At 41.6% G+C, this 26,665-nt stretch overlaps 2 protein-coding genes and 2 long non-coding RNA genes across 6 annotated transcripts in view; 2 read left to right on the top strand and 2 right to left on the bottom strand.

Moving 5' to 3' along the window:
* Positions 1 to 10,589, top strand: part of LOC119124135 — a 20,028-nt gene extending 9,439 nt beyond the window's left edge. The window contains exons 2-3 of the long non-coding RNA XR_005098200.1: positions 2,486 to 2,492; positions 10,577 to 10,589. This is a non-coding gene — a long non-coding RNA (uncharacterized LOC119124135). The remainder of the gene's footprint in view (positions 1 to 2,485; positions 2,493 to 10,576) is intronic.
* LOC119124049 overlaps positions 1 to 26,665 on the bottom strand; it is a 793,622-nt gene that overhangs the window by 324,928 nt on the left and 442,029 nt on the right. The window lies entirely within an intron of this gene.
* LOC119124129 overlaps positions 1 to 26,665 on the top strand; it is a 288,366-nt gene that overhangs the window by 79,884 nt on the left and 181,817 nt on the right. The window lies entirely within an intron of this gene.
* Positions 742 to 26,665, bottom strand: polr2c (RNA polymerase II subunit C). Of its 3 annotated transcripts, XM_037253720.1 has the most exons (9): positions 26,466 to 26,661; positions 21,387 to 21,436; positions 14,642 to 14,710; positions 14,517 to 14,569; positions 8,391 to 8,519; positions 5,300 to 5,351; positions 1,445 to 1,613; positions 1,262 to 1,336; positions 742 to 1,178 (listed from the first exon to the last, which is right to left on the bottom strand). In XM_037253720.1, exons 1-9 carry the CDS (start codon positions 26,549 to 26,551, stop codon positions 1,034 to 1,036), a joined length of 828 nt encoding a protein of 275 aa, XP_037109615.1. In that variant the 5' UTR covers positions 26,552 to 26,661; the 3' UTR covers positions 742 to 1,033. The 3 variants fall into 3 exon arrangements, with proteins under 3 accessions (XP_037109615.1, XP_037109617.1, XP_037109616.1); XM_037253722.1 differs by lacking the exon at positions 8,391 to 8,519 and having other exon boundaries at positions 26,466 to 26,665; XM_037253721.1 differs by lacking the exon at positions 21,387 to 21,436 and having other exon boundaries at positions 26,466 to 26,612.

Genomic DNA, 26,665 nt, shown 5'->3' with positions numbered 1-26,665 from the left:
ATCTCCTATAAAATGATCGGAACTGACTAAAGTTCGATCCAACGCATTTGTACTACTTACCTATGTTTCCCTTCCATATCGATCCGTAGATTTACTCGAAACATTAACAGAGCAGCCTATTTTGACATGAAATAGCCTGGTACGTATAGCAGCTATCGCAATAGCATTAGCCATCCGCAAAGTCTCACGAGCCTCACCTCGCAATCTCCCATGAGCCTCAGCAAAGTGTAAACAATCGCGTTTCTCAAACGATCTCCTATAAAATGATCGGAACTGACTAAAGTTCGATCTAACGCATTGGTACTACTTACCTATGTTTCCCTTCCATATCGATCCGTAGATTTACTCGAAACATTAACAGAGCAGCCTATTTTGACAGGAAATAGCCTCGCGGGTACAACAGCTATTCGGTGACGCCCCCTGACTACAGTTGCCGTAATGCTGGGAAGCGATGCGACCTTGTAATTTATTAGTCGTACTAAAACGTACTGAAACATTTTGGCAGAGCACTGTGTACAACCAGTATGGATCAACAAATTCATCAGTTGATCCATATATAAGGCGCACTGGCCTATAAGGCGCACTGTCGGCTTTTGAGAAAATTTTAGGTTTTTAGGTGCGCCTTTTAGGGCGGAAAATACGGTACTTATTTCTGGGTGGCAGATTTAATATTTTGAGACCATTCCTGTTGACGTAAGCGCTTGTTGCATGAAACAACAGATGCTGTATTTAGTTAGTTAGTAATTTGTGACTACAAGATAACCAGTCTTTATTGCATCCATACTATGTATAATAAAAAAATTCCTACATGTTTGACAAATTTAATAAATCTTCCATCTAACAAGATGTTGGGTCACTGACATTTTAGAACAGTAAGTGAAGTAAAGACTACCCTTAAGAGATGTGAAAGTCCATGATCAGTAACCAAAGAAGCAACCACAAGTACAAGATGTGTTTGTTCTGCGCTGTCTGACGATCCTAAAGATTACAAAGAAAACCTTCCGAGGGAACGGTGCTATTCATCATTGTGACATCAGTTGATAGTGAGCACATCACTCTGGATTTCATGGTTGAGTTGTGTCTGCAGGTCGCTCAGCTTTTTCTTGAGAACAGCCAGTGCGGACATGACAATGGTCTCAGGTCGGAGGGAGCCGCAAGACTCCACGTTGTAGTAGAACCTGTAGAGGGAAAAGGAAGATGATTTTTGATTATTTGATTCTGAATTGTGGCTATGCTTGGACACAATAGACGCTTTCCTCACCTTTCTGGTTTTCCATTGGGGTCATAGGGAGCTTGGACCTCATCTTCCTCAATTTCAGAATATTCACTCTTGGGCCTAAATCCAGCATGGCAACAAAGGAATAAATGAAGAAACAGAAAAACCTTTATTATTCAACCTACTAATGATGATGAATAATAAAGGTGATTTAAGTTAGGAACGCACCATTCCTCGGGTCTGGGGTAGACAGTGTGCCTCAGTGCATTGTCAGGGTCATATTCAAACGCGACTCCTGCTGTTGGGTTCCACTTGGCATGTTCCTTACCAAATCCTTTTTTGGCATAAGCTTTGAGTCGCAGTTCCTGTCCTTTCCGAAGCTTCACCAGCAAAATTTCTATGAATGGAAATCCATCAACACACCCATGAGCTGAAATGCTTTATCCTCACTAGGGTCACGAATGTGCTGGAGCCTATCCTAACACCCTGAACTGGTTGCCAGCCAATCTCATGGACAAATGGACACAGGCATTCACACTCACAATCACACCAAAGGACAATTTAGAGTGCTCAATTAACCTAGCATACATGTTTTGGGTGGAAAGAAACCGCAACACCCACAAAGAAAACCCACAAAGGGACAGAGAGAAGATGCAAATTCCACAAAGGAAGGCCGGAGCACTGTTTTGAACCCACAACCTCTGCACTGTGAGGGAGACATGCTAAATAGTTGCCTGCCGTGCCACCCTGAATGAGAATGCAATTATGGAAAAAAATATCCCAATGATGAACATTTTTTAAGTTTGTCTGTGTAGTATATTTTACTTCTTCACTGACTGAAATGACGAGCCAGGACCCACATCTTCCTTTAACGTGTTTTAGTGAGAATAACAAAGTTGAAACATACAGAGTGTGAGATTGCTAGAGCTAACAGTCAGTCAGCCTAACCACAATGCACTGCAGATAAAAAAAAATTATCGTACTCTCCAAGAACATCATAGGTATTGTAGTTCAGTTAACGTAACATTGAAACAAATGAACTGTATTATCCAATTAACGTTAACTTGTATTTTACTCATGAACTTAAACATTGTCCTTCTAGTAGCTAAATGTGTCCACAACAAATAAATTCTCAACAGTCTGGGTTATCAATATGATGATGAACCAATCAGAGGACATTACGTTTTACGTAGATCGCGGTGGTAAACCAATCAGAGTACTGTACGTAACACGTAAAGGAAATACTATCGTTTGTGCAAATCTGTAAAGTTGTTTTGTGTGGCTTCTGCCACAAAAGGACTGTATGGAACACATGGAGGAGTACGTACCTCCGCCGCCATTGATAAATAAAGACTATCGTTTGTGCAAAGCAAACAGTATTAGGACCCTCTAAAATGGCATAGAAAAAGAAACATGAATACGAAGAGAGCTTTCTGGAAAGCCAGGATCATTGTAGAAGAGCAACGTGACAACGATGAGACAATGACAAGAGGGAACTTGGCATGTTTAATGGCGAACTTGCCCAACTGTTTAATTTGGATACAGAAGATGAGGATTTTGATGGATTTGCGTATTAATATTGATTAACAATGTGAGTACAATGCAGTACATGACTACCGTATTTTTCCGACTAAAAGTCGCTCCGGAATATAGGTCGCAATAGCCATAAAATGCACAATAACATGAAAAAAAACATACATAAGTCGCATTTTGGGGGAAATTTATTCGACAAAATTCAACACCAAGAACAGACATGAACGAGCAACAACAGGCTAAATGATAGGTATGCTAACGAGACATAAACACAAACGAAGAGCTGAGAACGGGCCTGACGTAACATTCAGAGTTATTCAAATAACTATTACATGAATAACACGTTTAGCCATAATAGTTTTTCAAACCTTCTGTGTCACTCCAAATCATGAAATTCTTCAAACTCTTCATCCTCCGTGTCACAAACAAAGCCGCTAATGATGCCGGTAGTACGTGGGGCCCTTCGTCATCCCGTGATCGAATGAATCTTTGTCCTTTATGTGAACAACCGCCGCGCAGTTCGTTTATCGCGGTTTCACTTTTTTTTTTTTGAATTTTGAAAATTTGTGAAAAAATTCACACATAAGTCGCTCCTCAGTATAAGTCGCCCCCCCACCCAAACTATGAAAAAAAAAACGGGACTTATAGTCCGAAAAATACGGTAAATAGTAGAATAAAGTACAACGGAACTGACTGCCTTTTTTTTTTTTTATCGTATGCATGCATGCATGCATGTGCCCTATAATGCGGCACGTCCTATGTGTGGATTAAATATAGAAAAGACCCTGGAATTGAGTCTGCCCCTTTTAACCCGAAGTACCTTATGGTGCGGAAAATATTGTCACACAGCCACTTTTGTAGCTTTGTAGTTTTTCTTCACTTTTAATAAATAAAAATCACCATTAAAAAAGTGCATTTTACTTGGGTTACCTTTGTCTGATTTTTTCATTTGTTTGATGGTTTGGTTTTAAACATTAAAGTAGGGAAATTTAGGGGAAAAGTACAAATTTGAAAAGAGGGTTAATAATGTATTTCTCCCGACACTGTTTTCCTTTGGGTCAGAGAGTTGATTGTAAGTCCGTCCGTCCATCCTCTATTCATTCAAGAGGCAGCAGCTCGTGGGAAGCACAGATACAGACCTCTCAGGAGCCAACCAGAGAGGCATAGTCTCGCAGGCATGTCCTAGGTCAGGGGTCGGGAACCTATGGCTCGCGAGCCAGATATGGCTCTTTTGGTTTTGACATTTTTTTACACAATTGAAGTCATAAATAATTTTGTTATATTATCAAAGTAAAAAATAGACCAACTGAAATCAAAATGTTAAATTAGCTTTCAAAATATTAAATATGATCACGTTTGCAATCCATCCCATCTGTTTTCTACTGCTGAAATCCACGGTTGCGTCATGTCATAGCCAATCCCAGCTGCGCTTTGGTGTACAGAAGGGTGACGCCAGGTCGGACAAAAAAAGCGCCATTTTTATTGGACAATACGGTGCCTACGGGGTCGTGAGAGGTAAATTTCCATCCGCTTTATTTATCATTTCAGCTAGCTAGCTGATGTGTGCCAGGCAAGCAAGAAAGATGGCGAAGAGAAAAAAAGATGACGATTTCCGAACATTTCAGAGTGAGTGGACCGAAGAATTCGGATTTGTGGAGAGAGGAGGCTCTGCCTCATATGCAATGACAAAATTGCATCAATGAAACGCTCCAATATCAAGCGCCACTTTGAGACACGTCATGCTACATTTGCAACCAAATACCCAGCTGGGGACAGCAGAAAGAAAGCGTATGAAGAGTTCCAGAGGAAGGTCCAAGCTAGTCAACAGCAACTCCGTGTATGGACCAGACAAGGTGACTTTAATTCAGCTAGTTTTGCTGGCGCATTAGCAATTGTGAGGAACGGAAAGCCATTCACTGATGGCGAGTATTTCAACATTTATGCTTGATGTGGCTAATGAACCTTTTGACGACTTCTCGGATAAAGAAAAGATACTCAAACGGATAAAAGACATGCCTCTGTCAGCAAGAACGGTTCATGATCGGGCCATTATGACTGATGAGAGCCTCAACGCCTGCATGAAGCTCAATCTCACCGTATATCAACCGGAGTACAAAGCCATCAGCAAAACGATGCAGCCCCAGAAGTCTCATTAATGGTGTTTTTTTTTTCTAGGCTTCAATATAAAAACGTTAAAAGAATACATTAGCATACTAAAAAAATCGTTGGTCTTAATTAGAATACATGCATTTAATTGTATTTAGCCTATCGTTTTTTTTAAATGGTATGGCTCTCACGGGAAATTATTTTTAAAAAATGGGCATTTATGGCTCTGTCCGCCAAAAAGGTTCCCGACCCCTGTTCTAGGTTGTACCTTGACACTTTCCACCCACTCAAAACATGCTGGAGAGACTATCTCCTGCCAAGCCCGGGAACACCTCAGGATCAACTCAGAAGAGATGGATCAAATCAAAAGCCTGGGCCTTCCTGCTAAGATTGCTTAACCACAACTCGATCTCACATATATGACAGAAAATAATTTAAGTTTACCATTTCGCTCAGCGTAGTCATTAGGATCGTTGTCTCGACTCCTAGATGTAACCTGAAAAGAGACTCTTAGTGTCATGGAATGTGTCCACCTTCGATTGTAAAACTAAAACCAACACAACATTTACATGCAGACAATAGCCCTTTTAAAACATGAATCTTGGCAGTATTTGCATTTTCAAAGACCATGTAAGCATGCAAACAAAGACAAATACAGTGGAGCCTCGGTTTTCGACCACAATCCGTTCCAGAAGTCTGTTCGAGAAGTGAATCGTTCGAATTTCGAATCATTTTTTCCCATTACAAATAATGGAAAAAAATTGAATCTGTTCCAAACAAAAAAAAAAACGCTTTTTTAAGCATTTTTTCATTTGCGCATTTTTGTCCGATCGCGCAACTGCAGCGCAACGCTGAACGCCGAACTGTAGCGCGTCGCCGACCGCGCAACTGCACCGCGCTGGTCGCATTATTGTGACAGAGCCGTCGCTGAAATTTAGAAAATATTTTTAAAGTCCTAATGTACTTTCCAAAATTCAAGTGGACATCAGTGCGCAGGGAGCTTAATTTTGTCCGATCGTGCAACTGCAGCGCACCGCCGAACGCGCAACCGTAGTGCGCCGCCGACTGCGCAACTGCACCGCGCTGGTCGCATTATTGTGACAGAGCGGTCGCTGAAATTTAGAAAATATTTTTAAAGTCCTAATGGACTTTCCAAAATTTAAGTGGACCTCAGTGCGCAGGGTGCTTAATTTGGTCCGATCGCGCAACCGCAGCGCGCCGGGCGCTCACTGTCGCATTGCTTTAAGAGCGTCTTTGTGTTTTAGGATGGCTTTACTGGGCCCACTTGCTTCCTTTGGAGGCATGATTAGAGTTGATGCAATCCTCAGAGTAACGAGAACGTAATAACGAACGGAGTCTGTTGGCATGCGGGTCCTCTCGGCTCATCTCGCGAGGTTTGACAACCGAATTTCGTCCGACATCCGAAGCAAAAAAATCTCGAATTTTTTGTTCGAATACCGATTTGTTCGAGAACCGGGACGTTAGAAAAAAGAGGCTCCACTGTATGCCCTTTTTCTGGTTTTTAAAATTCTGTACAAAACCGCGAGTTTACCCATTTTCTAACCCAAACATTGTGTCATGTAAACGCAATCGGGTTGCCTCCTTCGAATGGAGCATCAGTCTGTGTACTGTGCATACTCTTCCTTAATGTGTAAGGAATCTTGCTATTTGTAGTACAGGAAATATTTGCATGTGCAGCTTTCTCACCATAGTGAGCCTAACTTGAGCACATTTATTTCTCCGCTGCAATGAAAATGATGCAATGTGTTGTCAAGTGGCATGGTGGTACAAGATGGTGTAAAATTGGGTATTGAATTTGGCCCAGGCACATTGGCTATCCCAAAACATGTAGTAGTTCCAAAATTTCCCCAGGAGATGGTGTTAAAAATTGACATAGGGGTGACCTGATGGAAACTAACAAATCTAATAAATTAAATTGTTAGCAATTGGGAGCACACGACCTGTTCAAACACGTAGCAACGCACAATTTTGGAATATGAGTTTGCTATGCCATAATTTTAAGATGCAACAGCTTGAGCAATATCAATATATATGTTTAAGTTAGAACAGTGGTTCCCAAAGTGGGCGGTACCAGCTGACCTAGACAGGGATCAGCTAAGGAACATTCTCGAAACCTCCAGAAAGGCCACCTCGCGTGCCGGTGAGGTAATGCCAATGAGGTAATGCCAGGAGCCTATAAAAGCTTGGTTCCGAACAAGAAACTTGCGCTCTCTCTCGGCAGTATGCTGGCACTGCCTGCCCAGAGTAAAGAACGCTCTTTAGATGAAGATGGATTTTTCATTCTTTTTGAGATTGGACCAAAATCTACTAAAATAAATTTCCAGAGTCTTCGAATTGGACTTTGTCAATTTTTAAGCTTCGAATTGGACTTTGTCAAATTTTAAGCTTCGAGGAAGGCAGAGGAGACAGCCGCTTCGGGCAGAAGGGGGAAGACGCCAATGTTACGGCGTTGGCTAAGCTCCTCATTGCCAGACCTTTCCTCTTTTTTAAACAGAATTCGGATTTTGGAACAAAGGAGAGCCGATCACTCGACTTGTTCAACCAAATAGGATTTTAGACCTTTCTCCTCTTTTGTTCTGAGATGGGCGAGTGTTGTTTTTTTAGACTTGTAATTCTTTTTCTTGCTTATTCATTAAATCTCTTCTTAATCCTTAATTCGGTTATCGATTATTTCGTATTAACTATGTTGAGCATGGTTTTATATGCCGCAATCAGAACTTTAAAATGTCTTTATTTCCCTATCATTGTCATTCTTTAAATCCGTTCAATTCTTTTTAAAGTGAAGACAGCTTTAATCCTTAACATCAGGAATTGTCAGATCTGGTTCGAAGTAGTTATCTTGAGCTCAACTAGGGCAAGTGTGCGCTGGATCAACGAATCCCTGAGGTATTAACAAAGACATCTGAAAATATCCGAAATATAACAAAAGCCTCAAATCACAGAAGGGAGCCATCATTATGGCGCGGTTATTCTGACGACGTGTCTCAAATTTAAGTTACTCAGCACGAGCGTCGTTTGACTTCAGAGGGATTGGCGTCATAAAGAGATTATATTGATTCTTTTAGAATTAATTTAACTCAGGTGGTCAGAGACGGACGAGTCCCTTCACCCCGGCTTATCGAACCCTTTAATGGGAAGCCGGTCACTTTAATAAAAAGTGCAGGTTTGACAGTGTGTATAAGTCTGACACGCGACTCAAACAAGCGGATGTAAATTTTCATGGCAAAGCTCAGAGATGCATCAGAAAAGCACACTTTTGGAGTAAGGGGGGAAACAAACTGCTTAATTCCTGTGGTGAGCGACATGACTGTTTTATTCATGGTAGAAAGTAACAAGCGCAAAAGGCGTCTGTTTGCGTCATTATGTGCGACACGCCTTTTCAATTGGGGGATTTAAATCTATGAGTGATTGTTCATTCAGGCATATAAACGGGATATTCTGAATGTTTTAGAAACCAAAATTTTAACCTTAAAGCCAATTCTGACTGCATGTAAACATAGTTCATGTGACCTACTGGAATAACTCTGTGGTTGTTGGACAACAGGTCACGTGAGGTGACATTGCGTGTCTTTTCATCAGTGCAGCGAACATCCAATGTCAGCTCAACAGAGCACTCTGGACAGAATTCAACACAGGTGCAATCCTGAAAAGAAAAAAATAAATAAATCTGTCACAGCGACAAGGAGGTTAATCATGTTTTCTAACTAAATAAGGAGGCGCAAGAAATTTAAATACTTTAAAGCAGCACTGTCAAGGTTTTGGACCTTTATTAAATATTTAATAGAGTACAAAACCAAAAATAAACATTTATTTTTAAAAGTATAGTTTAAACAATTATATTCATTACCTCAGTGCTAGTCATCTTTCACTTAGCCGCCACTCATGGAAACAGAAAAGGAGTTCACGACACTGCGCACTGGCACTGGAAATGTTGTCGACTTCATGCATAATATTACCGCTCTTTATCCATATGGCGCCACCATAATCAACAAAAATGATTTAATTATTATTATATTATTTAATGTGCCATTAAACATCACTAAATTACATAAAATTAATGATTTTGTAACCTTGTTTATCATAAGTCATTAGCCAGTTAATATTTTTTTCAAAAATCCAATGTTTTGTTGAGTTCACTGTGGATGTTATTTTTTTTACAACTCACTGACCAATCTTAAGTGTTGAAACATTTTTGCTTTCATAGATAGATAGATAGATTTTTTTAAACCAAGAAAATAGCTTTAAAAATGCTGATAGACATTCAATGTGTTCTCCAAGTAAAACAGAGTTAGGGAGATAGGGAAAAATGCAATTTCATATAATAAAAAATGTTTTTCCAACAAATGTTGAGAGACATTATTAAAGGAGTGCAACAAAAAAATTAGAGGGGAGGATGACTAAGCGGATGAGAATGTAAATAAAAAAATATAAGTATATAAATAAATCAATTCATAAAACCCCAGATAAAACATCCACAAATTAGCTAATCCTTTGATGCTAAAAGTGAGTACCGTAATTTTTGGACTATAAGCCGCTACTTTTTTCTCAAATTTTGAAACCTGCGGTTTATAGTCTGGTGCGGCTTATATAGGTTTTTTTCCGTGATTTTTCTCATGACTAATACACTTATACACTCATATATACATCAGCTCAGTGGCCTAGTGGTAGAGTGTCCGCCCTGAGACTGGTAGGTTGTGGGTTCAAACCCCGGCCGGGTCATACCAAAGACTATAAAAATGGGACCCATTGCCTCCCTGCTTGGCACTCAGCATTAAGGGTTGGAATTGGGGGGTTAGATCACCAAATGATTCCCGAGCGCGGCACCGCTGCTGCTCACTGCTCCCCTCTCCCCCAGGGGATGGATCAAAATCACATGGGGATGGGTTAAATGCAGAGGACAAATTTCACCACACCCAGATGTGTGTGTGACGATCATTGGGACTTTAACTTTAACTTTAAAAAGGCAGTGGACCGCCGTTGTGCTGTTATGTTAATAAAAGTTATGCGTCCCTATATAATCATCTCTTTCCTGACAATCATCTTTGTGTATATACTCTTACAAATGGTAATTAAACATTAAAAACGTTACGCGATCATGCGGCGACTTTACATGCATTTTTTCTAACGGCCATCGGGGGGGCTCGAACAGAAAAGTGAGAGTGAGGGAGGTGGAATATATGCGTCGAGGAAGACAGTAGTGGCGCGTTGTGCACGAGGAAAGTTAGCGTAAACAGAGCTCAATGATGGAAGACACTGGAAGGCGTGCGTATGACGCAGCTTTCAAGTTAAAAGCCGTTGAGCTGTCTGATAAAGAAGGGAACAGAACGGTTGCATGTAAATGTGGAATAAATGAATCGATTTAAAGTGGCCCTCCGACGGCTTGGATGACCAGCGGCGAGAAAGCCTTTACAAAAACTGGACGCATGCGAAGAACAACTTTCACACAAGACTGCCAGTGGATCCTGACAGCGTGGAGCAGTGTGAAAAAATCCACCATCACCAACGGGTTTCGAAAAGCCGGTCTGCTCCGTGACGGAGAGGACAGCACAAGCTCACGAGTGAATTTGCCTCAGGATGAGAGTGACGATGAAAGTGACAACGAAAGAAAGAAGGAGAAAGAGTGTTCCGACGTACATTTGGCACTATTTCACTCGTACACTGAGGAGGAAGATTTTGCTGGTTTCAGTGGACAGGAAGAAGGTTTTGCTGGTTTCAATGGACAGGAGGAAGACAAAGACGGCTCTCAGTGACTTTGTTGACTGGTATGTTTTTTTTACCCGCCTAGTTAGTGCTGTTACTTCCGTGTGTATAACAAGATGTTAATGTTATTAAAACTTTAGCCCAGCTAGTATTAAATGTTACTTGTTTCAAACAAAATGTTAGTGTGATTTCTTTGTGAATAACTCGTGCGCACGTGCGGCTTATAGTCCAGATGCGGCTTATACTGTATTAAAAAAAAAAAAATTAAATATCCCCGTATTTTAGCTGGTGCGGCTAATACTCTGGTGCGGCTTATAGGTCGAAAATTACGGTATGTGTCTGATGCGGGGAGCTACATTTTTAACATAAAAAAAGAAGATTAACACATAAAAAACCTTACAGGAAGTGGGGAAAAGGAAGTATGCATTCCCCCACTCCAAATTAATAATACTATCTGGAGCTGCGAGTACCGTAATTTTCGGACTATAAGTCGCTCCGGAGTAAAAGTCGCATCAGCCATAAAATGCCCAAAAATGTGCAAAAAAACATATATAAGTCGCTCCGGAGTACAAGTCGCATTTTGGGGGGCAATTTATTCGACAAAATCCAACACCAAGAACAGTCATGAACGAGCAACAACAGGCTAAACGATAGGTATGCTAACGTGACATAAACACAAACGAAGAGCTGAGAACGGCCCTGACGTAAAATTCAGAGTTATTCAAAAAACTATTACATATATAACACGTTAATAAAACCATCTGTCACTCCAATTCATTAAATCCATCGATCGTCCTTTGTCAACAATGCGTGCGCGCCGCTGACGGCGCTTGCACTTCAAAATATTCCACAGGCCCATATAACGATACATAAATTATATATCAAATAACTATTATATAAGCAATAATGTTATCAAACCATCTGTGTCACTCCAAATCATTAAATCCATCGATCGTCCTTTGTCAACAATGGGTGCGCGCAGCTGACGGTGCTTGCACTTCAAAATATTCCACAGGCCCATATAACGATATATAAATTAGATATCAAATAACTATTATATAAGCAATAGTATTATCAAGCCATCTGTGCACTCTAAATCATTAAATCCATCGATCAAATTCCTCGTCCTTCGTCAACAACGCCGCGCGTGCGCCCTGACGTCAGCCTCGTCGTTATTCCACAGATCTACTATTTAACTATATTGTAGTGTTAACAAAGTTCAAGGAAAGACGTGGGTTTGGTAAACGGCTCTTTATTTAACAAAACAAACTTCCAGGCGTGTGGCGGCGTGGACTTCCAGCTACGGAAGTGGAAGAGAGCTCCATAGAATAGGACCAGGCGTGCGTAAAAGCCATGACCGAGCTCCATCCACCGTCCCCGGACAGCCACACGGCCGAGTGCCGGCCCTCGACTTCCATCCACGGAGGTGAAAGAGAGCTCGGTAGAGTAGGACCGGGCGTGCGTAAAAGCCATGTCCGAGCCCCATCCACCGTCCCTGGACAGCCACCCGGCCGAGCGCCGGCCCCCGACTTCAATCCACGGAGGTGAAAGAGAGCTCCGGAGAGTAGGACCGGGCGTGGGTAAAAGCCATAATAGTTTTTCAAACCTTCTGTGTCACTCCAAATCCTTAAATCCTTCAAACTCTTCGTCCGCCGTGTCACTTAGAAACAAAGCCGCTAATGATGCCGGTAGTACGTGGGGCCCTTCGTCATCTTCATCATCCCGTGATCAATCTTTGTCCTTTATGTAAACAACCGCCGCGCCATGCCGCGTCGCGCTGCTGACGTCAATTGAAATTCAAATTACAGTAATCCCTTGCTACATCGCGGTTCGTTTATCGCGGTTTCACTTTTTTTTTTTTTGGAAAAATTATAATTATTATTATAAGTCGCCCCCCCACCCAAACTATGAAAAAAACCGTGACTTATAGTCCGAAAATTACGGTAGTTATCTTGTCACAGAATCAGATTTGTATTTCATCCTCTTAATAAGTAAAATCATAATTTAGAAACTACATTTTATATATCCTTGGGTAGTCTCAGTTTATATTAATATTGGTTTGATAAAATGAAACTGATAAGTATGCAAAAACGCAGAAATTAGGACGGGGAAATACTTTTTCACAGCACAATAGATGCACAGTGCTGATGCTTAACAATAAAGTGTTAAAAGTCCCAATGATTGTCACATGCACAACTGGGTGCGGTGAAATTTGTCTCTGCATTTAACCCATCCCTGAAGTTTGCGGTGAGCAGCAGCGGTGCCGCGCCCGGGAATCATTTGGTGATCGTGTTAAGTGTTAAGTTAAGTAAGTGTTTTTCTGTGTTCTTGCAGCATCTACATTAAATTCCAGTGAATAGCAGAGGTGCATTGTAAATTAATATTACCGTAATTTTCGGACTATAAATCACGGTTTTTTTCATAGTTTGGGTGGGGGGGGACGACTTATACAGAGGAGCGACTTATATGTAAAGTTTTAAAAATTTAACAAAAAAAAAAAAAAGTGAAACCGCGATGAACAAACCGCGATGTAGCAGGTTTGAACGAGCAAATGTTCTTGTGTTTCAAGTACATGGGCCAGACGTGGCCATCAAAGAGGCCGGGGGGGTCTGGCACCGTGTAGTTCCTTACTGATTACTGTAATTTGAATTTCAAGTGACGTCAGCAGTGCGGCGTGGCAGTTGTTTACATAAAGGACAAAGATTCGATCACGGGATGACGAAGATGACGAAGGGCCCCACGTACTACCGGCATCATTAGCGGCTTTGTTTCTAAGTGACACGGAGGACGAAGAGTTTGAAGGTGTGACACAGAAGGTTTGAAAAACTATTATGGCTTTTACGCACGCCCGGTCCTACTCTACGGAGCTCTCTTTCACCTCCGTGGATGGAAGTCGGGGGTCGGCGCTCGGCCGGGTGGCTGCCCGGGGACGGTGGATGTGGCTCGGACATGGCTTTTATGCACGCCTGGTCCTACTCTACGGAGCTCTCTTTCACTTCCGTGGATTGAAGTCGGGGGTCGGTGCTCGGCTGGGTGGCTGTCCGGGGACGGTGGATGAGGCTCGGACATGGCTTTTACGCACGCCCGGTCCTATTCTATGGAGCTCTCTTCCACCTCCGTGGCTGGAAGTGCCACCTCCGGGGATGGAAGTCCATTGCCGCCACACGCCTGGAAGTTTGTTTTGTTAAATAAAGAGCCGTTTACCAAACCCACGTCTTTCCTTGTACTTTGTTAACGCTACAGTATAGTTATATACTAGATCTGTGGAATAACGGCGATGCTGACGTCAGGGCGCACGCGTGGCGTTGTTGACAAAGGAAGAGGAATTTGATCAATGGATTTAATGATTTGGAGTGACACAGATGGTTTGATAATATTATTGCTTATGTAATAGTTATTTGATATATAATTCATATATCGTTATATGGGCCTGTGGAATATTTTGAAGTGCAAGCGCCGTCAGCGGCGCGCACCCATTGTTGACATAAAGGACGATCGATGGATTTAATGAATTGGAGTGACACAGATGGTTTTATAAACGTGTTATTTATGTAATAGTTATTTGAATAACTGAATGTTACGTCAGGCCCGTTCTCAGCTCTTCGTTTGTGTTTATGTCACGTTAGCATACCTATCGTTTAGCCTGTTGTTGCTCGTTCATGTCTGTTCTTGGTGTTGGATTTTGTCGAATACATTTCCCCCAAAATGCGATTTATACTCCGGAGCGACTTATATATGTTTTTTTTCACGTTATTGTGCATTTTATGGCTACTGCGACCTATATTCCGGAGCGACTTTTAGTCCGAAAAATACGGTAAACCTTTGCACGAGTACAGTGAAATCAGAAAGCTACACTTCATGTTTTGACAATTTGGAAGGAAGAAGGGTAAAAAGGGATATGCTTCAGCAGGTTACAAAACTGTTAAATGATTAAACTTACCCTGGAGTACTGCATTTTTTCTACAATATCGTCACTGGTAAGCGGAATAAGGCCTGAAAACACAAAAGATCTCTCAATATGTACTGTACACATACAGTAGCTGTCAGTCACCATGTCGAACATACCAACTCTGTGAGCGATGAATTCATCATGCAGTACTGACGAGTTGGCATCAATCTGAATCCAGTCAATTGCTGTGAAGAAGTATTGGCAGAATAGTTATCGGCACACAGTCGTGAATACCAAAATAGTATTTTATAAAACTTAGTGTTAAAAAATGCTATCCATGGGTTAATCCCATTGTCACACTTAATAAAATTTATATAATTTGACCATTCCCAAAATAACGGAAAAAACTAATGCCAAATTCACCCCGGGTCCGGAATGGATGCGTTACGGTCTCCGTACGGAAGACATAAAGACACTACAAGGGAAAGAACGCAATGAAGTTGACTTGTCAATGCCCACCGGTCGAGAAGGGATGTGGACCGTATGCGGCACATTTCCGGAGACTACCGGATTTTCCGAACTATAAGTTGCAGTTTTTTTTCATAGTTTGGCCGGGGATGCGACTTATACTCAGTAGCGATTTCTATGTGAAATGATTAGCATCATTTCACTTTATTTTCACACTAAACCGCAAGCGGGCACTCTAGACTTGTGGAATGATTGGAACTGCAACTGACGAGTCAGCAACGTAGAAGAGGAAGCGCCGCATCTTGTACTTCCGGGGGTAGCGGGGTTGTTTAAAAGTGACACCCAGGATGAAGATTTTGTTGGATTTAATGATTAGGAGTGACATGGATGGTTCGATAAAGTTGTTAGCATGTTATTTATGCAACAGCTATTTGAATAACTCTTAAAACCCTTGTATTATGTTGAGAAAAAAATACATTTATGTTGCGGGTCATTTTGACCCGTATTGTGTTAATCCACTCAAAACAGTCATAAAATGAAGTTAAACCATTCAGAACTTTATTTTAGATTATACAAACATTCACAAGAGATGAGAAGTAGAGATATACAATTCCAACACTATATTATTTTTCCTGACTGTTCCCAACATAGTCAGCTGTCTCTTCTGAGGTTCATCTCCAAGACGGTAGGATGTAAAGAAGTTGTCACATGTAATGATATGACCTTGCAGCCCTTCAGTCACCTCCAAAACCACACGTATTCCCTGATTCTTCTCAGGTCTTCCTCCAGGTGGCTTTCCAGTATATACTTGCAGGTTCCACACATAACTGGATTTTGCATCACAGGCTGCCCACATTTTGATACCATATTTCGCAGGCTTGTTTGGCATGTTTGGAATGGACAGCGTCCTCTGAATGGAACAAGGCGCTCATCGAGAGTAACATAGGGGCCAGGATTATACAATAAAGGCAGTGTTTTGACCCATTTACCCCAGACATCTCTGATTGCTGCAAGTTTGTCCGTCTCGCATTGATCAGCCCTGATGTTACGGTTGTCAAATCGGATCACACGAGAGATCAAGTGAAATGTCTCCAAAGACATTGTGGCTCAGAAGATTGGCCTTCCATTCTCTTCATTCCATAAACTTACAGTTGCTTCACCCTTGGACCTGTATACGCTAGCTAACACCAGGATTCCAAAGCATGCAAGTCAGTTGGATCCAGTGGATTCTATTTCTCTTGAAAGACACGCCTCCCCTCCAAGTTGGTCATGTCGAGGATTATCTTCTCTATGCGTGGGGATATGAAAAGCTGAAATGCTGATTCAATATCATCAACAGTTGTGACAGCAAATCTTGTAGGACCAGGAGTCATTTTGATGACATTAGAAGATGACAATCTAGCTCAGATTTGGTGTGCTGATGTTGACCATTTTATTTCACCATCTTTAGATGTCCATGTCTCCTCTGGATTACGATTGTTGCGTTTCTTGGTTTTCATCTGATGAAGGGACACCTGTAGACTCGTCCTCTGAATCCTGCTCATCATGGAAAAACTGACAATCTGGATTCTCAATAGCATTGTCCTCTGGCTCTGAAGGATCCGCCATCTCTGAAATCTCTTCCTCTACATCAGTGGTCCCCAACCACCGGGCCGCGGACCGGTACCGGTCCGTGGGTCACTTGGTACCGGGCCGCCAAGCCGCACAGAAAAAAAAATAAAATTATCGACGATCAATTAATTCAGGTCAAGACACTCGTCCCGGTCACGTGACATGTTTCCCCAGTCGAGCCCGCAAAGCTAATATGTGGCGACAGGCTAACTAACCAGGCAATGAAGCATTCAAAACTGCTTCAACACATGGAGACCAAGCATCCTGCAATAAAAGACAAACCTTAATCACTTCGGGTGTCATTGTCTCCGATTACGTCTAGATGGGACCGGCTCGTTTCTGAGAAACAAACTCAGTGCTCCCACTAATTCAACGTAATGGTGAGTTTTATTTGTGTCATTTGTACTTGTTTTTATGTCAGTCGTATCATTTTATTTCATCGTATTTAATTTATTATAAATGTATTATTTATTTATTTATATAAATGTATTATTTATTTATATAAATGCCGGTCCGCGGAAATATTTCTGACATGTAACCGGTCCGTGGCGCAAAAAAGGTTGGGGACCACTGCTCTACATCACTAACTCAGTTCATAAGCAGTGATAAAGCTTCTTCAGCTGTAAATCATCTGGAGCTCATTTTTGACAACAAGCATGGAAAAAATGACAAGGACAGGGAAAGTCCTTCTTCCACACACAATGTTCTGAATGTTTATTCAGAGGCAATCAAAATGAAGTACTACATCAAAAAGACATGTTTATTTTGGATTTGAACAGCTACTTTGTGTCTGGGTCAGAAAGACCCGCAACATCATCTTTGTATACAAACTGTGTGCAGACAATTCGCAACACATCAAAGTGTCCAGATTTTACATAGCAGTTCATTACCCTAGAGGAGAAAAAGTCACAACATTTCATGGAAAAAAAGAAAGGATAACCTGCACTTTGGTTAACACAAAAATGGAAATGGGTCAGATTGACCCTTAACATAACACAAGGGTTTTAATATGTTACGTCAGACACGTTCTTTGTTCCTTGTCTATGTAACGTTGATTATGAAGTATGATTATGTGTTAAGATTGATCTTTACTCGACAAGATATATGTTATTAATGTTGCAATGTTTTGTCCAACCTGTATTTAACATTGGTGTTCCATCCATACCTGAATGTATTAAGTTGAGAGGAGACATCAAGGGCTAATAGTGAAAGAACGAGCAAAACAGGAAACAGCTGCATCCGGTGTACAGTACAGTCATGCTGCTTTAAGCAAGGTTGCCAGACAACCAGTGGTTTCCAGCTGACCTAGACAGGGATCAGCTAAGGAACATTCTCGAAACCTCCAGAAAGGCCACCTCACGTGCCGGTGAGGTAATGCCAATGAGGTAATGCCAGGAGCCTATAAAAGCTTGGTTCCGAACAAGAAACTTGCGCTCTCTCTCGGCAGTATGCTGGCACTGCCTGCCCAGAGTAAAGAACGCTCTTTAGATGAAGATGGATTTTTCATTCTTTTTGAGATTGGACCAAAATCTACTAAAATAAATTTCCAGAGTCTTCGAATTGGACTTTGTCAATTTTTAAGCTTCGAATTGGACTTTGTCAAATTTTAAGCTTCGAGGAAGGCAGAGGAGACAGCCGCTTCGGGCAGAAGGGGGAAGACGCCAATGTTACGGCGTTGGCTAAGCTCCTCATTGGCAGACCTTTCCTCTTTTTTAAACAGAATTCGGATTTTGGAACAAAGGAGAGCCGATCACTCGACTTGTTCAACCAAATAGGATTTTAGACCTTTCTCCTCTTTTGTTCTGAGATGGGCGAGTGTTGTTTTTTTCGACTTGTAATTCTTTTTCTTGTTTATTCATTAAATCTCTTCTTAATCCTTAATTCGGTTATCGATTATTTCGTATTAACTATGTTGACCATGCTTTTATATGCAGTAATTAGAACTTTAAATTTTCTTTATTTCCCTATCAGTCATTCTGACAATCCGTTCAAGTCTTTTTAAAGTGAAGACAGCTTTAATCCTTAACATCAGGAATTGTCAGATCTGGTTCGAAATAGTTCTCTTGAGCTCAGCTAGGGCGAGTGCGCTCTAGTAAATCAACGAATCCCTTCGGTCTTACCAAAGACAGATAAATTTATCGGAGCGATAATTATGCTTCAAATCAAAAAAGGGGAAGGAGCCGCTGGTAAAAAGGGCGCGGTCATCTTGATTCTGGGCTTCAAGTGGTTACTCTGCACCGGTTTCAGAGTGACTTTAAAGGGATTGGCGTCCTAAAAAGAATAAATTAATTACGTCCGAATTTATATCTTAGAGGCGGTTAGACTCGGACGAATCTTTCCCCGCCCCGACCTGGAAACTCTCGTCTCCCTATGAGGGCTGCGTTACAGCAGCGGGGTCGAAGGGGAGTTTAAACAGAGGGTCGGGTCACTTACGGTCGATAAGTGCGGATTTGACACTTCTATTTTTATTTTAAATTGCCTTTCAAGATGACATGTCTGTTCTTGGTGTTGGATTTTATCAAATGAATTTCCCTCAAAAATGCAATTTATACTCCGGTGTGACTTATGTATGACTTTTCCTTCTTTATTATGCATTTTACGGCTGGTGCGACTTCTACTCCTACTTATAGTTTGGAAAATACTAGTTTGGAGAATGCGTGACTTCATTTCTAAATCACAGTATCGTAAAAGTTATGTACGAGTCCATTGGCCTCAATGTCCAGCTGTCACGTGTTAATCCTGCTGTTTCTGCGGACATGAGCACGTCTTTCAATTTTACTTGTTGGTTGGAATCTCTTTTTTAGTCAAGTACTTCTGAGAGGGTATTTCATATCATAGCTATAACACTTCCATTACAAAGCGGAATCCCTCGTTTTCAACACTACTGTACGGTCCGAGTCCCTTGCACATGTACATAGCAGCAATACCATTAGTCATAGCTGTGGCCCATGTTGAAGAGAGGGGAAGCTTTGCTTCAAAGAAAGTCTTTACATCAGGCTGTGACGGATTGGTCCCGACAACATTTTCACACAACTTCAGGTGATAACGTGACAGGTGGCTTTGTAAGTTTGTCGTGTTGCTCATGTACTGCACTCACTGACGAGAAATTCTTGCATATAGCATTGTCTTTCTGTAGTACATTGGTGCTGTAAAACTCAAAGTGATTCCAGACTTTGGATTTAAATGTGTCTGGCACATCTTTAAGTTTTCTTTCAGACGTCTTTTCCTCGCTGGGCTCTGCCATATTCTGTTTTTTGTGAATGTGGTTCGTTTTGGTGTTTCTGCCTACTCTCCAGTCAATCACGTAACAAGCGCCCCCTGTCTGACTCCAATGGAAAGACCCGGCAATGGAAATTGAATGGAGTTTATAGCAGCATAATATTGAGTTTGAAGATCAATACTTAACAAGCAGGCATCGAGGATTGATCGGGTGATGAAATATTGCAACATATCGCCATATCGATATACCGTATTTTCACGTTCAAAAGGCACACTGTAATAAAAGGCGCAGTCTCAGTTGTGTGTCATGACTGTGTTTAACACACATAGGGCGCAACGGCTCATAGGGCGCGAGTTTCACACACACACACACACACACACACACACACACACACACACACACACACACACACACACACACACACACACACACACACACACACACACACACACACACACACACACACACACACACACACACACACACACACACACACACACACACACACACACACACACACACACACACACACACACACACACACACACACACACACACACACACACACACACACACACACACACACACACACACACACACACACACACACACACACACACACACACACACACACACACACACACACACACACACACACACACACACACACACACACACACACACACACACACACACACACACACACACACACACACACACACAACACACACACACACACACACACACACACACACACACACACACACACACACACACACACACACACACACACACACACACACACACACACACACACACACACACACACACACACACACACACACACACACACACACACACACACACACACACACACACACACACACACACACACACACACACACACACACACACACACACACACACACAAACACAAACAAACCCCTAAATCCAATAGTTGCATTCATGAATAAATACATATACCGTTTCTATTTCACGGATCTTCGTTTATTGCGGGTGGTTCCAGAATGCATCTCCCGCAATAAACGAGGGATCACTGTATTTCAAATTAAAACCCTTCTGCGAACTCTTTTTTTTTTTTTTTTTTTTTTTTTTTTTCATTAAAAACATATAACACATCTACAACCTACAGACCTCCCATTTCAACATGAGTCAAACATTTGAAAGACAAAACAAATAAAACATGACAGAAAAATACTACTTAAACACAAAATGTTTTCACCCATGACAGAAGAGATAAAGTCACGGAAATAATGTACCACAAAGCATATCAATTGAACGAAAGGATAGCTATTGTTTACATGGTTGTTATCGAATGAACTCAACTCTTCAGCATGAAACCCCGTCATCTTGTGATCTGGCGGGTGCAGATTTCCAGACACACACCGCACACTGACCGCAGTCAGTTGCAGTCCGTGCTGCATCCGTACGTCTTCCGTACGGACACTGCAACACATCCGTTCCGGACCCAGTGTGAATTATCCTTTGCACTGTCCCAAATAATTACGCAGATCATCATCATGACTATCCATACACAACCACAATGCTGTAAATTCAATCACTTGTGGACTGGAAAGGATTCATTTATAAAGTGAACATACCTACTGTGGGTACTTCTGACATGAAAACACGTCTGATTGAATTGGCAACTCTAAAAACAGAAAACAGAGCATTTACATTTCCGACTATGGCTAGTAAGCAAATTATGCAATCGATCAAAAACGTGATGTGATCAGGTTAGAAAGTGTTGCCACCACTGTTCCTTCTAAGCTGCGGAGCTCCGCAATTGCGCACTGCTCTGCTCACAATAAACTCTATGCTGCACACAAAATAAAATTCAGCATAAACTGATTAATACAGTGCCTTGCGAAAGTATTCGGCCCCCTTGAACCTTTCAACATTTCGCGACATTTCAGGCTTCAAACATAAGGATATAAAAGTTTAATTTTTTGTCAAGAATCAACAACAAGTGGGACACAATCGTGAAGTGGAACACAATTTATTGGATAATTTAAACTTTAACAAATAAAAAACTGAAAAGTGGGGCGTGCAATATTATTCGGCCCCGTTGCGCTAATACTTTGTAGCGACACCTTTTGCTGCAATTACAGCTGCAAGTAATCAGTCGCTTGGGGTATGTCTCTATCAGTTTTGCACATCGAGAGACTGGAATTCTTGCCCATTCTTCCTTGCAAAACAGCTCGAGCTCAGTGAGGTTGGATGGAGAGCGTTTGTGAACAGCAGTCTTCAGCTCTTTCCACAGATTCTCAATTGGATTCAGGTCTGGACTTTGACTTGGCCATTCTAACACCTGGATACGTCTATTTGTGAACCATTCCATTGTAGATTTGGCTTTATGTTTTGGATCATTGTCCTGTTGGAAGATAGATCTCCATCCCAGTCTCAGGTCTTTTGCAGACTCCAACAGGTTTTCTTCCAGAATGGTCCTGTATTTGGCTCCATCCATCTTCCCATCAATTTTAGCCATCTTCCCTGTCCCTGCTGAAGAAAAGCAGGCCCAAACCATGATGCTGCCACCACCATGTTTGACAGTGGGGATGGTGTGTTCAGGGTGATGAGCTGTGTTGCTTTTACGCCAAACATATCGTTTTGCATTGTGGCCAAAAAGTTCAATTTTGGTTTCATCTGACCAGAGCACCTTCTTCCACATGTTTGGTGTGTCTCCCAGGTGGCTTGTGGCAAACTTTAAACAGGACTTTTTATGGATATCTTTGAGAAATGGCTTTCTTCTTGCCACTCTTCCATAAAGGCCAGATTTGTGCAGTGCACTACTGATTGTTGTCCTATGGACAGACTCTCCCACCTCAGCTGTAGTTATCTGCAGTTCATCCAGAGTGATCATGGGCCTCTAGGCTGTATCTCTGATCAGTCTTCTCCTTGTTTGAGATGAAAGTTTGGAGGGACGGCCGGGTCTTGGTAGATTTGCAGTGGTCTGATACTCCTTCCATTTCAATATAATTGCTTGCACAGTGCTCCTTGAGATGTTGAAAGCTTGGGAAATCTTTTTGTATCCAAATCCGGCTTTAAACTTCACAACAGTATCTCGGACCTGCCTGGTGTGTTCCTTTGTCTTCATGGTTCTCTCTGCGCTTTAAACAGAACCCTGAGACTATCAAAGAGCAGGTGCATTTATACGGAGACTTGATTACACACAGGTGCATTCTATTTATCATCATCAGTCATTTAGGACAACATTGGATCATTCAAAGATCCTCACTGAACTTCTGGAGTGAGTTTGCTGCACTGAAAGTAAAGGGGCCGAAAAATATTGCACGCCCCACTTTTCAGTTTTTTATTTGTTAAAAAAGTTTAAATTATCCAATAAATTTCGTTCCACTTCACGATTGTGTCCCACTTGTTGTTGATTCTTGACAAAAAATTAAAATTTTATATCTTTATGTTTGAAGCCTGAAATGTGGCGAAATATTGAAAGGTTCAAGGGGGCCGAATACTTTCGCAAGGCACTGTATCTAATGTTAGACATAATCTAATCTAATTAAGTGGACGGATGATTTTCTCTGTGCCTTTTTGTAGTGTAAATCAGTGATTGACAGGTTTCCAGCCAATGATATGATATGGTTCACTTACGCTACATAGCCAATCATAGCATTGACAATGCCTGAAAATGTGTCCTGCCCATTCGTACCATGCAGGTTAGCTACCTAACAACAGTGCGGCGGAATCAAGAGATGCAAATGCTAAGTGAGCTAACCTAACTAATCATGGCGAAACGAACGAGCAGCGACAAATCCACTCGCCAAGCCAAAGTAAAATAAGAGATGCGGCGGTTCTTTTAAGATGGAATGGCTGTCGGAGTGTGTGCAAATAAAAGAACAAAGGGTGAAACTGGGTGTGATTTTCTCTTTTTCGAGTGAGAAAGGTCTACTATGCAAAACATGCAGAGAAGCCAAAGTGGCAGGCGAGTTTACGGAGGGAAAAATGTGGTCTGAATGGAAGTTTAGCTACCTCAAGCGTCACATTCAACAGAAATGCTGTTGGAATTGTACAAAGACTCAAGATGGGACAGGGGATCAGTACATTATTGCGAGAGTGCGCAAAAGACCGACAGAAAAAGAACGAGCTGTCACACAAAACAAAATCCGACCCAGAGCAAGTTAAAGTTCTTATTGCCAATATTTTATTCATTTATTCATTTATTCATTTATTATTTAATCTGTTGTTGCACACAGTGGTCCACAGTGTGCACAGGGAGCTTGTGTGTTTGCACAGACATTTGAAAAATTAGAGGGAACATTGGTTGCCACCTGGTCCGGATTTTCCTGATTGGCCCGGATTTTCATGGTCTGTCCCAGACATAAAATTAAAACAAAACGGGACACTGAGATGTCCCGGATTTTTGTACATATTGCGCAAAATGAGTATTTCAGTTTAATTGTAGCGTGCTTACATCCATAAACTTGTGCACAGCGTTATTGGCTCTAGAAAAATGACGTAGCATGCTCATTTGTGGTGGTGGAGTGGCGGGCAGTGGCGGCTCATTCGGAATAGTGAGGTGGAAACGGAGAGTGTGTAGGATAAGGAGAGACAGAATGGAAAGAATCCAGTGACTAAAAAGAGTCAAGTTTTATCATGAAAATGGGTGAGAGATGGATAATGAGGGTGTTGCAGGAGGTGATGATGGGCCAGTAAAGAAAAAAATATAAATGCTCGTCCTGTTTTAACAATGACTAGTTAAAACAGGAGACATACGCTATGTGGCTAAGACCATGCGCAGGCGATCCATTTTATGCTCACTGCTCCCTGTGCCCAGCAAAAATTATCCTAAAATATGAAGGTTTTAACTGCATAACCCAGCCAAGAGCGGCAAGCATAAGCAAAGCACCCACCACACTCTAAGCCAGGGGTGGCCAACCAGTCAGAGACCAAGAGCCACATTTTTTACTGTGTCATCGCAAAGAGCCACATCATACACATGAGCACACATGAACACCCCCCCCCCCACACACGCGCGCGCGCACACGCACGCGCACACGCGCACACACACGCACACGCACACGCACACGCACACGCACACGCACACGCACACACACACACACACACACACACACACACACACACACACACACACACACACACACACACACACACACACACACACACACACACACACACACACACACACACACACACACCCCTCTGCTCAGCCAAATTTATTGTGTGACATTATTATGTCACGCACCAACATGATAATGACAAATTGACTCCTACAGTACTAAAACCACAGACCAAAGTATGGCTTTTTAGCCCGTGCAACGTTCCAAGCCTGTTGAAACAATGCAAGTGTGACAGTCTCTGAGTGCTTCGTAATTTTTTTGAAAAACTGTACCTATTTTTTTGCCTGACTTTTCAAAGTCTCCAAACTTGTGCTTGCGAAATTCAGTCCCTTTTGCAAAGTCCTTATCGATATTGGCATGAAGTGAGCTGAAGTGGCGCTGACCATTTGAAGCTTTTAAATGCGCCAATGACGTCCGACATATCAGGCAGAATGGCTTGCCATAGCGTTCAACAAAAAACAACTTTAAGCTTTTCTGGACCTAATGGGCCCCCGTAGTCACAGTCGCCATTCATTAAAAAGCCAGCAAAACCAATCGCTCTGTTTGTCCCTCCTCCTTTGCGGGATTTCACCTCACGCGTATGCGCGTTTGACCAAAATACCATATTGAACTCAAGCGAAGCAAATACGCACGAAAAATAAACACAAATGTTGATATGAACGTAAAAGAGCCGCATGAAACCAGCCAAAGAGCCGCATGCGGCTCGCGAGCCGCGGGTTGGCCACCGCTGCTCTAAGCAATCAGGTAAGCTGTTTGACATTACACTTTACATTGGTAGATTTGGTTATTCTTGTAGACAATGAAAAATTACATTCCTTGTTTTTATTCCACATAAGCAAACCGAACCTAATTATATAACTACCCCCCACCCCACCCCCATTTCCCCCCAATACTGCCACCGGGTGTCCACAACAAAAAACTGGTGAAAATAAACCCAAATAATAAAGGCCTGTTATTAAATAAAGCAATTAACTAAACAAATAACTAGTACGTGTAATTTTTACGAATTAGAGCTATACAATTGCAGTGCAGATTGGTGATTTTTATCTAGGGTTAGATGTGCGAAGGACACCACTGCTTAGAAACAAAAAGGTCGATTCGATGGTCAGAATGACAGGATTTTTGTCCAACACAGGTGGCAACCCTATTTAGAAATCATATCAATACTACATCTAAACAGACAGAGGTATTTACTTGGTTAACATGCTGCATAGGACTGAGCTTCGGAATGTAAATAAAAAAATATTTTTACATTTTAAGCTATTATTATTTATTTTTAAGCACTAGTCGCATAAGACGCGATGCACTCTATAAAAAGAAAAAGTGGTACTCGCACCAATACGGTATTTTCAATTACAAACTTGACATTTTCATCTGTAACTTCTGAGATTTTTACAGCTGGCTGGTTTGTATAAGGCATCGTAGCAGAGAAATCGTGCTAAGAAAATTTATCTATTTTACGTAGGCTGTTTCTTCTCAGAGTGTAAATTAACAAATCTCTTTACATTTTAGGGTGATATTTTTTTTTTAGCACTGGTCGCATAAGACGCGATGCACTATATAAAAAGAGAAGCTGATACTCACGCCAAATCGGTATTTTCAATAACAAACTTGACATTTTCATCTGTAAGTTCTGAGATTTTTACAGTCGGCTGGTTTGCATAAGGCATCGTAGCAGAGAAATAGTTCTAAAAATATGTATAGACTTTTACGTAGACTGGTTCTTCTTCTTCGTCTTCTTCTTCTTCCGTCTTCTTTTGCTGTCTTCTTCGTCTGTCTTCTTC

This window comes from Syngnathus acus, chromosome 6 (genome assembly GCF_901709675.1).
Source record: "Syngnathus acus chromosome 6, fSynAcu1.2, whole genome shotgun sequence".
Classification (NCBI taxonomy): Eukaryota; Metazoa; Chordata; class Actinopteri; order Syngnathiformes; family Syngnathidae; genus Syngnathus; species Syngnathus acus.
This window is presented reverse-complemented; position numbering and strand designations above follow the sequence as displayed.